This window comes from Ceratotherium simum, chromosome X, assembly GCF_057802395.1.
Source record: "Ceratotherium simum simum isolate JZ-2026a chromosome X, ASM5780239v1, whole genome shotgun sequence".
NCBI lineage: Eukaryota > Metazoa > Chordata > Mammalia > Perissodactyla > Rhinocerotidae > Ceratotherium > Ceratotherium simum.
The window spans coordinates 989,201-1,007,465 of NC_141940.1; the positions used below are offsets into that span (position 1 = coordinate 989,201).

At 36.4% G+C, this 18,265-nt stretch overlaps 1 protein-coding gene across 1 annotated transcript in view; it reads right to left on the reverse strand.

The window, feature by feature from the left end:
* The window catches only part of F8 (coagulation factor VIII), a 153,241-nt gene that overhangs the window by 74,239 nt on the left and 60,737 nt on the right, over positions 1-18,265 (reverse strand). The window contains exons 10-12 of the mRNA XM_014779576.2: positions 12,505-12,598; positions 7,315-7,529; positions 5,627-5,777 (exon numbers count right to left, since the gene is read on the reverse strand). Of these exons, the coding sequence (XP_014635062.2) occupies positions 5,627-5,777; positions 7,315-7,529; positions 12,505-12,598 (460 nt within the window). The remainder of the gene's footprint in view (positions 1-5,626; positions 5,778-7,314; positions 7,530-12,504; positions 12,599-18,265) is intronic.

The window sequence follows — 18,265 nt, forward strand, 5'->3', positions numbered from 1 at the left end:
ATAAGTGTATCAAAAAAACACAGTATACACCTTAAACTTACGCAATGTTATATGTCAGTTACCTCTCAATAATGCTGGGAAAAAACAAGCAACAACAGACTTTGTATGAAGGGTAAAATTTCAAGGGTAATTCCCTTCGAATGAAATAGAAGTGTGCATAACTCCCAAAATAGTACAGGAAAAAGATAGAATTTAAAAAAATCTTAACCAAAAAAGCAATAAAGAAGAAAAAATGAAAAATTCAGAAAAAAATAGGAAACGCAAAATAAGATAGTACAAATAAATCCCATGCAGATGGGCTAATCCCCACTTAAGAGAGAGATGGTCAAATTGGATTTGAAAAAGATCAAACATATAACCCTTCTTCTCTAGACTCATCTTGCCACACTCTTTCATGATATAACTTACATGATTTTGTTCTTGAAATGAAGTGGGAATAAAGTGATAGAGATATGCATACAAACATTGAGGAAAGACTCCTAACTCAGAATGATTACAACATATCATACTGTCTTGAAAAACATATCATACGCTACATACACATATATCCATGCCTATGGTTTTTGTTTTGTGGTCATTGTTTATTTTACAAAAATGAGATCATATTACAGACACTTTTCTGCACCTGTGTCTTATTATTCAACAATACCTCATAGAAATTGCTCTAAGTAGCCTGGGTCTAGCTCTAATTCATTCTTTTTAATGGCGTCATAGTATTTCATTTTACGGGTGTGCACAATATATTCAAACATTCCTCTAATGATAGATATTGTCTTTGTTTTTAGTTTATTTGTTGGAGTACTACGAACTGCTACAACACATCCTATACATCTGCACTTATGTACTGGTGCTTTTATTCCTTTGGGGTATAGCCCAGCAGTAGGAATGTTGGGTCAAAAAGCATATATATATTTATATTTATATAATATAAATATAAATTTATTTATATATTTTATAAAGTTTATATAATATATATTTAATTGGAAAAAATTTACATATAGTAAAATTGATTTTGATTTGGTGTACAGTTCTATGAGTTTCAGCACATATATTGATGTGTGTAATCACCAGCACAATCAGGATGTAAAACATCTCCATCAACATAAAAAACTTCGTTGTACTGGAGCTTTCCATTGCAAACAGTCAAAGTCCTGCCTACTCCCACCTAAGCCCTGACAACCACTGTTCTATTCTCCATCCTGATACAATTGCCTTTCCCAGAATGCCTTGTAAATGAAATCACATAGTATGTCATCTTTTGAGACCGGATGCTGTCACACAGCTTAATGCCTTTGAGGTTCATTCAAGTTGTGTGTATCAATAGTTCATTCTGTTTTATTGCTGAATAGTATTCCATTGTATAGATGTAGCACAGTTTGTTTAACCATTTGCTTAACGTAGGATATTTTGATTGTTGCCAAGTTTTTGTTTTTGCTTTTTATAAAAACTGGCCGATTTACTCTGCAGGGGCCCATTTTCCAGACACTAAAGGTGAAGGTAGGAGAGAAGAGGTTTCCTCCCCTTTTCCTTTCTCTGTCATGTGTTTTCCCCAGGGGATAAAAATGGCCTGTACCCTTTTATTTAGGCCTACCTAAATAAAAAACCAAAAAAATTGGGTTTACAACAAGTTACAACATCTTAATTCCTTATAGAAAAGAGGAAGGAGCCAGAGGGAAGGGAAGTCCCTGGGGTGTGGGAAGGCACCTCCAACTTGATGGGACATCCCCCCTTAAATAGCTGCCCCAAATGGGACAAGCCTGGCGCTATAGCATTTAAAAACTCCTCAGACTCAATTTTATCAAAAGCAAGAGAAAAAAATTTTCCAAGTGCGATGGGGAGTGGGAAAGATACATTCTTCTGTAGTCTTCAGCGAATTCCAAGTCAAGTCACGGTAGGAAAGCAGGGTGACAGGTGGGGTGTGCGGAAAGGACAAAAGTGATCTTTTGGGGCCCTGTGGTCTGGGGGGCAGGGGAACACCGCTTTCTCAGCTCCTGGACAAAGGCTTCAATTATTTCCTCTTAACTCTCTGCAATTCTTTCATCACCTCTTCCAGAAGCTCCTGTTTCTCTCCTACTTTTGTGACTTTCCTTCTTGGGGCCGCTTGGTGGGCAGGCAGAATACCCATGGGTGAGTGCTCCAGGGGTGCTCCTGGCTCAAGACTCGGGGATTTGGAGCTGGCATAGGTTCTCTGATTGTTTCCAAGTTTTAGCGATTATGGATAGAGCTGCTATAAACATTCATGGACAGGTTTTTGTGTGAACATAAATTTTCATTTCTCTAGGCTAAATACCCAGGAGTGAGATTTCTGGATCATATGGTAAGTGTATGTTTAACTTTATAAGAAACTACCGAGCCAGCCCTGATGGCCTAGTGGTTTCAAGTTCAGCGCCCTCTGCTTCAGTGGCCTGGGTTCATTTCCCAGTCCTGGAGCCACACTACTGACTGGTCTATCAGTAGCCATGCTGTGGTGGTGGCTCACATAGAAGAACTAGAAGAACTTACAACTGTCATATACAGCCATGCACTGGGGCTTTAGGGAAAAAGGAGAAGAAAAAAGAGGAAGATTGGCAACAGATGTTAGCTCCGTGCAAATCTTCCAAAAAAAAAGAAACAACCAAGCTGTATTCCAGAGTTACTATACCATTGCACATCCCCACCAGCAATGTATGAGGGTTCCTGTTGCTCTGCAGTCTTGGCAGCATATTTAATATTGTCCGTTTTGTTTTATTTTATCTATTAAAATAGACATATAGAGTTATCTCACTGTGGTTTTAATATGCATTTCCTTAGTGGCTAATAATGTTGAGTATTTTTTCATGTACTTATTTGCCTTCCATATATCTTCTTTGGTGATGTGTCTGTTGAAATCTTTTCCAATTTTTAGGGGTTTGTTTTCTTACTGCTGAGTCTGAGAGTTCAGGTATATGATTTGCAAATACTTTATACCGATCTGTGGATTGTCTTTTCATTCTCTTTCACAGTATCTTTTGTACAGTAAAAGTTTTAAATTTTGATGAAATCCAATTTATTAGTTTTTCCCTTCTATGGATTTTTATTTTGGTGTCATTTATCAGAACTCTTCACCTAACTCCAGGTCATGAAAATTTCCTCCTATATTTTCTTTGAAACATTTATGGTTTTACATTATACATTTAGATCTGTGATCCATTTTGAGTTAATCTTTAACTGTGAGATTTAGTTTGAAATTTATGTTTTTGTATATGGATGACCAATTGTCCCAACACCATTTGTTGAAAAGACTATCCTTTCTCCATTGAATTGTGTTTCCATCTTTGTCAAAAATCAATTATCCATTTATGTGTGGGTCTATTTCTGCACTTTATAGTCTGTGTCATTGATCTTTGCCAATACAATGCTATCTTAATCACTGTAGCTTTAGAGTAAGTCTTAAAATCAAGTAATATGTGTCCTCCAACTTAATTTTTGTTTTTCAAAATTGTCTGGCTATTCTAATTCCTTTGCCTTTCCATACAAATTTTATAATATGCTTTTTTCTACCAAGAAAAAATCCTGCTGGGATTTTAATAGGAATTGCATTAAATCTATCGATTAGTTTGAGGATAGCTGACACCTTCACTCTATTGAGTCTTCCAATCTGTAAACCTTGTATGTCTCTCCACTTATTTAGGTCTTGTAAAATTTCTTTTATTAGTGTTTTGTAATTTTCAGTGCAAAGATGCTGCACGTTTTGTTAGATTTATGCCTAAGTATTTCATTTTTTGAGCTACTGTAAATGGTATTATTTTTGTAATTTAGGTTTCCAATAGTTTGCTGTTGGTATATAAAAATATGACTGACTTTTATATGTTGACCTTGTATTCTGCAATCAGGCTAAACTCACTTATTAATCCTAGGAGGTTTTTTTTGAGTTCTTGAGATTTTCTATGTAGATAAGCATTTCATATTCTGTTTTATTTCTTCACTCCAATATGCACGCTTTTAAATCTTTCTATTTTCCTTCTCCAATTTACCTGCTGCCAACTACTTTTCAGCATTCTCAGATGGCTGCTCCAGGCTTTCTGTTAAGGATTTTTAGTTGCCTTAAGTGGGGTAGACAGAGTGACATGTACTTATTTCATCTTAACCAGAACCAGAACTCCAAAAGGCATTTATTTGTAATTTTGATGGTTTCAATCAGATTGGTTTCAAAATGACCATACTAGTTATCCACCAGCATTGTATGAGAATGCCCTTTTGGGGCTGGCCCGGTGGTGCAAGCGGTTAAGTGCTCACGCTCCGCTGCAGCGGCCCGGGGTTCGCCGGTTCAGATCCCGGGCGCACAGTGACGCACTGCTTGTTAAGCCATGCTGTGGTAGCGTCCCATATAAAGTAAAGGAAGATGGGCACGGATGTTAGCCCAGGGCCAGTCTTCCTCAGAAAAAAAGAGGAGGATTGGCATTGGATGTTAGCCCAGGGCTGGTCTTCCTTGCCAAAAAAAAAAAAAAAAAAAAGAATGCCCTTTTACTCACAAGCCCACTAGTAATAATTCTTATAATTTTGCCAGTCTGATAGGTATAAAATGCTATCACATTGGTATTCTATTTTGCATTTCCCTGTAGTGAAAATTTATCATATTTTTGACCATTCTGATTTGTGTTTATATATAAACACATATACCTATGTATGTATGTTATGGGCTGAACTGTGCTCCCACCCAAATTCATATGTTGATGTTCTAACTCCTAGTACTTCAGAATGTGATTACATTTAGAGATAGGGTCTTTAAACAGGTAATTCATTAAAATGAGGCCATTAGGTGGGCCCTAATCCTACATGACTGGTGTTCTTATAAGAAGAGCAAATTTGTACACAGACATGTGCATGCACAGAGGAAAGACCATGTGAGGGCACAGAGAGAAGGCGGCCAACTACAAGCCAAGGAGAGAGGCCTCAGAAGAAACCAATTCTGCTGACACCTTGATCTTGGACTTCTAGCCTCTAGAATCGTGAGGAAATATATCTCTGCTGTTGAAGCCACCCAGTCTGTGGTGTGTTTTAGTATGGGCTACCTGGACACGGAACAGTTAGTGGAAAGTTGTAATATGGAAGGAGATGAGGAGACAAGAGGGAGGGGCAGCCAAGTAAATAGTGAAAGGATCATGTTGTACACCTTAAATATATACAATTTTTATTTGTCTATGCCTCAATAAAGCTGTAAAAAAAAGATATTGGTTTTTTTATGTATAATATCTTGATTAATTTGACTGTTAAATTGCTATAGCTGGCAATCGTTTTACATATGTAAAATTGCATTCCATTTGTATTTCATATGTAATTTACCAATTGCCTGCATTTTATATTAAGGATGGATTATGCATGCTTGGGTAAATGAAAGCTGTGTCTTATTTGATTTATCCTTTAAAAGTAAAGTTCTCTGAATATTTGTTGCCTTCTAAAACAAAAAATACACATTATCTGAACATATTTATGCATTTATATAAAATTATATACATTCATATGTAACAATTTTTAAGGGAATATGACTCTTACTTGGCATATAATTAATCCATTAGCTGGACATCAATTTGATGGCTTCAATTTCCCTTTGGTGGCTTCAATTTCCCCTTATCCATTACCCATTGGACTCAAGTGCTGCTTTACTTACTGTGCATGATATTGGAGACTTGGAACTCTGGATCCTTGGGCTGCACTCCATCTGCATTGGGGAGGAAGCGCCGCATATTCTCTGTGAGGTACCAGCTTCGATTCTCATCAAATACAGAAAACAGGATGACATTTCTCTTGTCTGACATCATCTGTTAGTTACATACATTGAAAGAAAGAAAGAAATGCTACTAGTATTGTCAGATAGGAATTAGCAGCCTACGATGAAAGTGATAGCATGCATGCAATATACCTATAATCCTTTGGCTCAATTCCATTTCTCTCTAGGATCACTATGATGGCACATACCAGAGCCTGGGTGTGGGAGTGGGTACTAGGAGCCATGAGTGTATGTTTGGAGCAAATGTGTCCTCAGGGCAAGAGGGTGACTGGACCCATTAAACTTAGTTTCTTCTGGATCTGTAACCTCATTCTCTCCATATTCAGATTAGAGGATTTTCACTCTTTAAAGACCCAAGTGATTATTCAGTGTCTTTCTTAAACAAGTTAGTCAAGTCAAGTAAGATTAATGCCTGTCCTAAACTTCTATCTATTAACCACCCTTCTGCAAGACTACCAATCTATAAAAAATTAAAAATAGAAAACAGAAATCAAATATCAAAGCTAAGATGAACCATAAAATGTTAACTAACACTAATATCTTGTTTTCTGTTTAAAAAGTTTTAAGTCTTTTTCAGAAAAGCAGTTTGTATATGAACCAAAGTCATGAGTTAGTCCCTCACTAGTTGAATCTCCTAAGATTTAATGTGTAAACTTCACTAATATGTATAAATTTCATTTTGTATAACCTATCACTAAAGAAACCAAAATGCAGAGGGGAAGAGATTGGAGGTACATTTCAGTTCTCTTCCATAAACTGGTGGAAAAACTATAATTAGAAACAATTTGTCAGGACAGGTACTCTCTGGGTTTGTGTGACATATGTTTTACCTGCATTAAAGTTCATGTGCTTTACCCTCTAAACCAATGAAATGTATTCAGACTAGTGGGGATCCTATGTATCATAAATAACCAAATGGACATGTAGTCAAGGCTCAGCAATATGGCAATGAATTATTCTGGAACTAAGCAATGAGTTTCTGTGAAGAATTAAGCTTTTCTTACTCAGAGAATTTTATTTTCTTAAAGCAGCAGAAATGGTCCAAATTCTAACCATATCCGAAATATTTTCTATCTTTCTCTGTATTTTTCCTAACAGATATTTATTGAACTCCTACTAATGCCGTGCACTATGCTACATGCTACAGATATGTTAATTTTGAGGTATTTTTGTGTCACTCATGATGAGATGTCCAGGAGAGAATTCTAGGCTGTGATATAGATTTGTGGGACAACTAAAAATAGGTGGCAATAGCATGTAAAAATGGGCAAAACCACCTACTGCGAGTGGAATTTTAAACTGGGAATGAGTATTATAGAAATAATCTAGGGCCCAGGCTCTCCTATCCATCCAGCAAGCAAGTTTATTACACCAAAGTCCAATTCAGTAACAGCTGTGAGAAATCCAGCTCATTTGTTGTATTGGCCAACATTGCAGACTACTATATTGTCAGCAGGATTTAGGGGGGCATACACTGAGAAAACATAGGAAATATTATCTGGAAGTTCATATGTATCATCATTCCATGTTTAGCTTCAAATCCAGCACTTGGAAAGAGAAGAACTCACCTGGTTTCCTCTTTGATCTACAGATTCTTTGTAGCAGATGAGGAGAGGGCCAATGAGTCCTGAAGCTAGATCTCTCTCTAGATTAACAAAGCTCGTGTAATATCGGGTGAGGCACCGAGGATCTGATTTAGTTGGCCCATCTTCTACAGTCACTGTCCATTTATACTTGAATATCTCTCCTGGCAGAATTGGCATATCTTTCAAATGTTTCACACCTACCCACACCCAAACCCCAAAATATCTTGATTAGAATATAACAAGCAATATATTGTTAATTGTGTTGTTATTGCAAGGGGTCTACAAATTTATAGGTACATATGAAGTTTCTCAATAAATGGAAACTAAATTTGCACCTATTGTATGTTTAAGATTCACAATTTTTTACAATAAAAATGGGTCCAGGAAATTTTTGCTAGCATAACTAGTTTGACTTGAAATGGGCAGATCTACCCACTATTACAAATACATAGAAATATTAGATAATAACATTTTTTAAATATTTTAAATACATAGCTGAAAATATACGAAGAAGAAAAAAAATCCCAAGTGCTAAAAAAAGAGACTAAAGCCAGAGTGGTAAAGCTACAGTTGATGATCCAGTTGACCGTGAGAGTTTCAGGCCTGAATATAGGCCACCGAAGTTTTAACTCACATATGGTATCAAGAGATATGGTATCTGATCTCTGTGAGGAGCAGGAGCAATATTTGAGACCTGCCCTTCGGCTAATGGGTCCTCAGGGCAAGAACCGTCTGATTTTAGTAATTAAAACTCACTTCAGGGTATGTTTAATAGCTGAAGATACAGTCTAAATCAAAATTTCAACTTTATATCCATTCTAAGATCTTCCTCATCCCTGTTAGGTTAAGCCTGACCTATGGTTAGGGAACCTACAAAAAGAGAATGGCATGGTATCTTCTTTCAGTATTTCTCAGCCTTTTCTCTTCCCTTTTCCAGGAGCTGGAAGTGATGGTGGATGGGTATTAGAGGAAAGGGCAAATAGACTTTTCCTTAATAGGTCCTGCTGTTTGAGCACCCTCTCTTTGACAACACTATTTGGTCACCAATGCTTCCTGTGTGGCAGGTGCCCAAATGCTGGTCTTTTCTTAGGACACATGTATGGTTTCCTTGGAGTCTCCATGGGGACCTCGGCACTGCATAGTTCCATGACATGAGAGCTGTTTACTTCAGCTATCCTTCTGCAACCCTCTTCCCCCCATCACCTCTTTTTACCTTCAGTGATATATGCAAGAGACTATTATTCCTGGTATCCCTCACTATGCCAGATTGCCTTCTTAGGCAGAGTATCTTCAAAAGAGATCAAGCCAGCTACTTTCGACAGTATCCACTTACTACAGAGAAAACTCATACATTCAGATCAAAAAACAGAAGGGCAGACTGCTCCATTCTTACCCTCTCTTCTTGTCTGCTAGTATGGGCAGTACAGCCTTCAGAATTCTCCACATAAAAAGCAAATCACTAGTAACTGTGTTCATGCACGCCTCTAAATTTCAGAGTGTACATTCAATATCTCCTCAGAATTCTGTTACCATGCCCTTCTCCCATATAGGAATGCAAATCAAACTGGCACTAGAATTCTCATCGGCAACAATGAATATTAGAAAAGAGTGGATGGATCTACATACTGTTTTCCATAGTGGCTGCACCAGTTTACATTCCCACCAGCAGTGCACAAGGGTTCCCTTTTCTCCACATCCTTTCCAACACTTGTTATTTCTTGTGTTTTTGATAATAGCAAATCTGACGGGCGTGAGGTGATATCTCATTGTGGTTTTGATTTGCATTTCCCTAATAATTAGTGATGTTGAATATCTTTTCATGTGCCTGTTGGCTGTCTGTATATCTTCTTTGGAAAAAATGTCTATTCAGACCCTATGCCCAGTTTTTGATTGGGTTGTTTATTTTTTTTTTTTTTGCTATTCAGTTGTATGAGTTATTTATATATTTTGGATATTAACTCCTTATCAGATATATGATTTGAAAATATCTTTTCCCATTCGGTAGGTTGTCTTTTTGTTTTGTTGATGATTTCCTTTGTTGTGCAGAAGCTTTTTAGTTTGATGTAGTCCCATTTGATTATTTTTACTTTTGTTTCCCTTGCCTGAGGAAACAGTATGGAGATTTCTCAAAAAATTAAGAATAGTACTATCATATGGTCCAGCTACTCCAGTTCTGGGTATTTACCTGAAAAATATGAAACCACTAATTTGAAAAGATATATGCACCCCTATGTTCATTGCAGCATTATTCACAACAGCTAAGATTTGGAAACAACCTAAGTACCCATCAACGGATGAATGGATAAAGAAGATGTGGTGTATATATATATGTATACACACACACACACAATGGAATACTACTTAGCCATGAAAAACACAAAATCATGCCATTTGTGACAACATGGATGGACCTTGAAGGTATTATGCTAAGCAAAATAAGTCAGATGGAGAAAGACAACTACCATATGACTTCACTCACATGTGGAAGATAAACAAACAAACAAACAAACATAGATATAGAGAACAGATTGGTGGTTACCAGAGGGAAAGGGGGTAGGCAGAAGGAGAAAGCGGTAAAGGGGGACATTTGTACGATGATGGATGGAGACTAGATTTTTGGTGGTGAACACAATGTAGTGTACACAGAAGTCAAAATAAAACGATGTACACCTGAAATCTATATAACATTATAGACCAATGTGACGTCAATTAAAAAAAAGAAAAAAGTGGATGGAAAACTATTTATCACCAGCCTATCTATACATCATATTATACTGAAGGACTCGTAAAGTTTACCCTCTATGTACTAAATGTATTTGGAAATTACTTGAAGATATACTTCCAGAACAACAAAAGAAATTAAAAACAGAAAGGTACAAGATAATGGCACTAACCTACAAGTCCAAAGAAAAGCATCCAAAGATGGCAGCTCAGAAACACACACTAAAATAATATAAATGCTGTTCTTTTTATTTTTAAAGTTTAGAATAAATATATATACAAATCAAGGAGTTATTTAAGATTGTAGTATAAAATGTAAATATTATCAACTTTAATTTTATCAAAGTAAAGGTATGGCTGGCAGCAGTTGAGAAATATTTTTAAAGTTCTAATGATAGCCAATTCAGGAACTAAAAACACCAATAAAAGTCTAAAACAACTGGAGTGGGAAGAAGCACAATGCTAAATTCTTGTTTAACACAAAATAAAGTAAATACATAATGTCTAAAGTTGAAAAACAAAGGATTATCATATATGTAATTTTTTAGAGATATACAGATAACCAACCACCAAAAACCTAAAACAGAAATGCTTAAAAATGGATGCCTCCAGGGAGTGGGACTTACAGCCCTTTTGTAGTTTTAAGTATCTATTATTTTGATAAAATATTCACCCAAAATTAAAGAATAGAAAGAATATGTATAACATCCAACCTACTAAAGGAAAAATATATAACAAAGAAAACCACTGACAAAAGAAATAAAATAATTGTAAATAAAAATATAAAATTATCAGAACACATACAAACAGATCAATAGTAATACAAACGTGACTAGGCTGAAAACAAAACTAAACCCAGATATATGCTCTTTACATGGGCCAGCCTAACACAAGATAAACCAAAATATGGGAAAATAACAGCAAGAGAAAGATAAACTAGCTAACCATGTGTAGCAATACTAAAATTAGCAAAATAGAATTCAAGTTTAGGAGCATAAAACAGAACCAAGAAGGATATTTTTATTGATAAAAGGTACAATCCATGAGAAAGATGTCATGAATTTTTAAACAACAAAAAACATAGCAAATAAAAACTAGAGTTGTGTACTATTCTGAAATGAAAGGTAAAGAGATTACTAGATATCAAAAGTGTGGAATGTAGCCAAAACCTCTATTCAGAAAAAAATGTATGACCTTAAATGCACCTCCTAAGAAAAAGTAATGCCTATAATCAAAAAAAGTAAGAAGATAAATGATAGATAGAAAGGTAAACAACCCAGCAGAAAAATAATAAATGGAGAAATGAACAGGAAATTCACAGTAGAGGGAATCCAAATGGCCAATAAAATGCAAACAGATGGTCAACACTACAAGAAATTAAAATTAAACCAACAATGAGACATGACTTTTCACGAAAAAGATTGACAGGATTTTAAAAGACTATTATTGTCTAGCTATCAAGGATGTGGGAAATTATATTTTCATACACGACTAGTAGGAGTGCAGATTATTACTTCATTTGGGGACAAAGGTCTGGCTGTTTATTAAAAATATATGTATATACACCGTGACTCAGAAATTCCAGTTTGAGGTCAGTAAACTTGAAGATATATCAATAGAAACTACCCACTCTGCAGAAGAGAAGGAGAAAGATAAAAAGGAAAGGATCAGAACATTACAGCATGTGGGACAATACCAAGAGTCTCAAGAAAGGGGACAAAGAACAGGGTTGAAAAATATTTGAAGAAATAATGACCAAAATCTTCCAAATTTGGTGAAAAACATAAATTTACAGATCCAGAAAGATCAGTGAATCACGAGTAGGATAAATTTGAAGAAAACCACAGCCAGAGAAAAATGATGTACAGGGGAATAATGAGTCAATGGAATCTAGACTTAGTTATTATAAAGGCCAGAAGACAGCAAAACAAAATTTCGAAAGCACTAAAAGGAAAAAAAAAAAAAACTCTCAACTGAGAATTCTATGTCCAGTAAAATTATCCTTCAAAAGTGAAAGCAACATAAAGACATTTTCAAATATAAAATTAAGGGAATTTATCTCTAGCATACTTCCACTACAAGGAATGTTAAAGGAAGTTCTTCAGGCTAAAGGGAAATGAATGGAATGGAAGTGATGCCAGAAGGAAATTTGGATCTTCAGGAGGCGTGAAAAGCATGGGTAAACATGAAGGAATATTTTTTCTCATAATTTTCTAAAACTACATATGACTATTTAAAGCAAAAATGATAGGATTTTCTTGTGGGCATTGTAAAGTATATAGATGTAATACATGTGGAAATTATAGCATAAAGGATAGTAGGGTGATAAATGTGCCTATATGCTAGATAACTGCTGGGGCAAGGGCCAGCATCATTTTAGTTGTTACGGAGGCTGTGACCTCATCTGTATCTACAGGTAAGTAAGACCTATAAAACTGAGGTAACACTTACCTTTTGGCAACCTCCCTGAGTGCAAAGGACTGACATCAGTGATTCCATGAGGGTAGATGTTATATGGTCGGCTTGCTTGATTCTTAAATATAATCTGAAAGTGTAAATGAGATATAAGATCAAATACTAAGACAACTAAGATCAACAAGAAAAGTGTGGCCTATCTCCAGAAAACAAAAGCTGCCTTGCATCCACATTACAGGGGTTTGAGCCGAGATGAAGCTCAAAACATTTGTTCTTTTCATAAAATTGCTCAGACAGATACTTAGGTTTCTCACTAAAGGCCACTTTCCATTTCTTTAAAATTATTACAATTGTTTCCGGAAGTTTTCCTTGCACCTTCTCACACTAATTGAAATTTGGATGTCTGCTGAGGACACTGCTTCCCCTCAGCCTTTTCCATCATTTGGGCACTGAATTCCCCAATAGTGGAGAGGAAAACAGTGACTCAGATGATAAAATTGTCACTGAATGAGCAGGCATGACTAGGAGGACAGCTGATTACAGCATTAAGCAAGGGTGGTAGCCAGCATTGTCTGATTGCATGAGCTTTAAAACAGAGGAAGGATGAAAGAGCAATAACATGGAAGTAACAGTTAAGAACCCTGAAGACATCAACCCAGCCTCTAGATCTGAGGTTGTTTGATATGAAGATAAAAAAACCAACTTCCACTTGCATTCTTGTCTTAAAACCCACTCATTTGGTAAAACCCACTAAACAGTCTATTCTTTGCCTGCACCTAAGCAGCAGAATGACGTAGGAGAAAAATCACACAGCTCTGGAACTAGTCTCTTCAAATGCATGACCACAAATCTCAAGTGGGCACTCAAGCTACCTAGCTATCCTATTATGTTTTCCTAGAAATTCACCTTCCCGCTTACTTAGTTGACTAATATTTGCTTCCTAATCCTCACTCTCGAGTGCTTAAGCACTCAGAAAAGAACTTCCTCATCCTCCCGCCATCAGATCTACCCACCTATATGCATATATGGCCATATTCTATCCTGTTAAAAATCAGCTCCTACCTAGTGCCAACATCTCCTCTTTTGCGCTAGTACACAATAAGGTTGTAGCATCTTCCATTTTAAAAGCTTCCTTTCGGAACAGAGTAGAGAGCCCAGAAATAGGCCCACACAAATATAGTCAACTGGTCTTTGATAAAGAAGCAAAGGCAATAAAATGGAGCAAATATAGTCTTTTCAACAATTGGTGCTGGAACAACTAGACATTCACACGCAAAAAAAAAAAAAACAATCTAGACACAGACCTTACACCTTTTACAAAAATTAACGCGAAATGGATCATAGAACTAAATAATATTTTTGGAATTCTTCTGTATGTGAGAAGAATTGTCTTCTCACATTGTCTCTACTCCCTCATTTATTTATTTATTTATTTATTCAGTCGTTTATTTACATCAATAAAGACTCATGGATATTTATTTTATACTTTGGGGTATAATCCAATAGTATTTTATTTATTTTGTTGCTCAAATTCTTCCACCTTGGCCAAGTTAGCTCCTGTACCCCTTTGATATTGTTCTATCCTTTTATTTTTTGAGCACTTTCTTACTTTCTGGAACCACAAGATGCTCTGGGCTCATCTTGTATTTCCCCTGGCCCAGCCCTAGAATTATCCATTTCTCCAAGGAGCCTTGGTTCCTTTTATTAGAGAATGGTATTAGAAACAATGTATTACCTTTTTTATATATTGCTGTATTGAGTTTATTAAATTTTGTTTAGGATTTTTTGAATCCTATGTTTATAATACAATTGGTCTGTAATTTTAATTTTAATTTTAAATTACAGACCCTGGTCCGGTTTACAACCAAGGTTATGCTAGCCCAATAAAAAAGAACTGCTGGGTCTTTCCTTTCTTATACCCTACATTAAAATTTTTAATGTACAATTATGTATTCCTTGAATATTGGTATAAATTGCCAATAAAATGGCAATTTTTGCTAGGTTGATAGTGATTTTCTTTCAACACAGTAAAGACATAATTCCATTGTCTTCTGGCTTCTTTTGTTGCTCTAGAGAAGTAAGCTGTCAGTTTATGTGGCAGGGGCCAGCCCCGTGGCATAGCGGTTAGGTGCACATGCTCTGCTGCTGGCAGCCTGGGTTCGGATCCCAGGCGCGCACCGACACATCACTTGTCAGGCCATGCTGTGGTGGCGTCCCATATAAAGTGGAGGAAGATCGGCACGGATGTTAGTTCAGGGCCAGTCTTCCTCAGCAAAAAAAAAAAAAAAAGAGGAGGATTGGCATGGATGTTAGCTCAGGGCTGATCTTCCTCAAAAAAACAAAAAAGAAAATAAGTTTATGCGGCAGTTTTAAAACATGTCTCCCAAATTCTTCGACACTCCTCACATCAAGATGTAGGCCAAATTTTCCCACTCCTTGATTCTGGGTGGGCTTTGGCTGCTTTGACTAACAGATTATGGCATAAAGTACTGTGTGACTTCTGATGCTGGGTCATAAAATGTGATGTACTTTCTGACTTGCTTAGTGGAACACACACAGTTGGAGCCCTGAGCCACCAGGTAAGAAGGCCCTATACTGAGGCCATCATGGTGTGAGGAAGCCAAGGCACATGGATAGGCCATGTGCTCTGGCTGGCAGTTCTAGTCTTTGAGTCTTCCCCATTCAGGTGAGTGAAGCTATGTTGGTCCCTCCAGATCCGCTGATTACCATCAAGGGACCTTCAGTCAATGCCAAAGAGATAAAGAATTGCCCAACTGAGCCCTGGCTGAATTTGACACACATAATCTGTGAGAATAATAAAATGGCTGTTGTTTCAACCACTGAGTTTTGAGGTTGTAGGGTACACAGCAGTAGTAACCAGAACAATTTTATTATCATTTCTTTGAATGTAATCTGTTTTTCCTGTCCGATTTTCTGTCCAGTTTTAAAACATGTTTATTGAGGTATAATTTATATACCAAAAAATTCACCTATTTTAAGTGTACAATTCAATGATTTTTAGTAAATTTATAGAATTTTGCAATCATCACCATAATCCAGAATTAGAACATTTCCATCAGCCCAAAAAAGATCCTTCATGCTGGGTTACAGTCAATCCCTGCTCCCACCCCTAGCCCCTGGCAACCACTAATATGCTTTCTGCTCTATAAATTGGCCTTTTATGGATATTTCATGTGAATTAAATCATGTAATATGTAGGTCTTTTTTGTTTGACTTCTTTAACATCATAATATTTTGAGTTTCATCCATGTTGTATCATGTATGAGTAGTTCATTTCTTTTAATTGCTGAATAGTGTTCTAATTATATGGATATGCCACATTTTGTTGGTCCATTCACCAATTGGTGAACATTTGAATGGTTTTAGTTTGGGGATACTATGAATAGTGCTGCTATGGACATTTGCATACAAGTCTTTGTATGGACCTATGTTTTCATTTGTCTTGAGTATATGCCTAGGAGTGGAATTGCTGGATCACATGGTAACTCCATCTTTAACATTTTGAGGAATTGCCAAACTGTTTCACAAAGTGACTGCAAAATTTACATTCACATCAGAAATTTGTGAGGGTTCCAATTTCTCCACATCCTCGCCAATACCGGTTATCTGTCTTGTTGACTATAGCTATTCTAGTGGATATAAAATGGTATCTCACTGTGGTTTGGATTTGCATTTTCCTGATAGCTAATGATGTTCAGCATCTTTTCATGTGCTCGTTGGCCATTTTGCACATCATCTTTGGACAAATGTCTGTACAAATCCCTTGCTCATTTTTCACTTGGGTCATTTGCCTTTTTATTATTGAGTTGTAAGAGTCCTTTATATATTTTGGATACTAGATACTTACCAGACATATGACTTGCAATCATTTTTTCCCATTCTATGGGTTGTCTTTTCACTTTCTGGTTGGTGTCCTTTGAGTCACAAAAGTTTTTAATTGTGATGAAGTGCAATTACCTATTTTTTCTCTTGTTGCTTGTTGCTTTTGGTGTCATATCTAAGAAACTATTGTCTAATCCCAGGGTACAAAGATTTACTCCTATATTTTCTTCTAAGGGTTTTATAGTTTTAGCTCCTACATTTAGGTCTTTGATCCACTTTAAGTTAATGCTTGTATATGGTGTAAGGAAAGGGTCAAACTTCATTATTTTGCATGTGGGTATCCAGTTGTCCCAGCACTATTTGTTAAAAAGACTATTCTTTCCCCATTGATTGGTCTTGGAACTTTTGTCAAAAGTCAAGTGACCATAGATATAAAGGTTTATTTCTGGTTTCTCAATTGTATTCCATTGATCTATATGTTTGTCCTTATGCCAGTACCGCACTCTTGATTACTGTAGCTTTGTGGTAAGTCTTGAAATCAAGAAGCATGAGTCCTCTAACTTTGCTCTTCTTTTTTCAAGATTCTTTTGTCTATTGGGGTCGTTTGCAATTTCATCTGTATTTTAGGATCAGCTTGTCAATTTCTGCAAAAAAGACAGCTGGGATTTTGATAGGGATTGAATTGAATCTATAGATAAATTTGGAAGAGTCTTACCAGTAATTGACTCTTCCACTTCATGAACATAATATGCCTTTCCATTTATTTAGATCTTCTTTAAATGATCTCAGCAATGATTAGTAGTTTTCAACGTACAAGTCTTGCACCTTTTTGTTAAACTTATCCCAAATTCTTTTATTTATTTATTTGTTTTTAACATTTTTTTATTGATGTTTTAATAGTTTGTAACATTGTGAAATTTTGGGTTGTACATTTTTGTTTGTCCATCACCATATATATGACTCCCTTCACCTCTTGTGCCCACCACCCACCCCCATTGCCCCGGGTAACCACAATACAGGTTTCTCTGTCCATGTGTTGGTTTATATTCCACATATGAGTGAGATCATACAGTGTCTTTCTCTTTCTGGCTTACTTCACTTAACATAATACCCTCCAGCCCCATCCATGTTGTTGCAAATGGGATGATTTTGTCTTTTTTTATGGCTGAGTAGTATTCCATTGTACATATATACCACATCTTCTTGATCCAATCGTCGGTCGAGGGACACTTAGGTGGCTTCCACTTCTTGGCTATGGTGAATAATGCTGCAATGAACATAGGGGTGCATAAGCCTCTTTGGATTGTTGATTTCAGGTTCGTTGGATAGATTCCCAGTAGTGGGATGGCTGGATCATAGGGAATCTCTATTTTTAATTCTTTGAGGAATCTCCATACCGTTTTCCATAGAGGCTGCACCAGTTTGCATTCCCACCAGCTGTGTATGAGGGTTCCTGTTTCTCCACATCCTCTCCAACATTTGTTGTTCTTTGTCTTGGTGATTATACCCATTCTAACGGGCGTGAGGTGATGTCTTAGTGTTGTTTTGATTTGCATTTCCCTGATGATTAATGATGTTGAACATATTTTCATGTGCCTATTGGCCATCTGTATATCTTCTTTGGAGAAGTGTCTGTTCATTTCCTCTGCCTATTTTTTGATCGGGTTGTTTGTTTTTTTGTTGTTCAGTTGTGTGAGTTCTTTATATAGTATGGAGATCAACCCCTTGTCAGATGTATGTTTTGCAAATATTCTCTCCCAGCTGGTGTGTTGTCTGTTCATCTGATTCTGGTTTCGTTTGTCTTGTAGAAGCTCTTTAATCTGATAAAGTCCCACTTGTTTATTTTTTCTTTAGTTTCCCTAGTCTGGGTAGGCATGTCATCCGAAAAGATTCCTTTATGATCAATGTCAAATAGTGTGTTGCCTACATTTTCTTCTATGAGTTTTATAGTTTC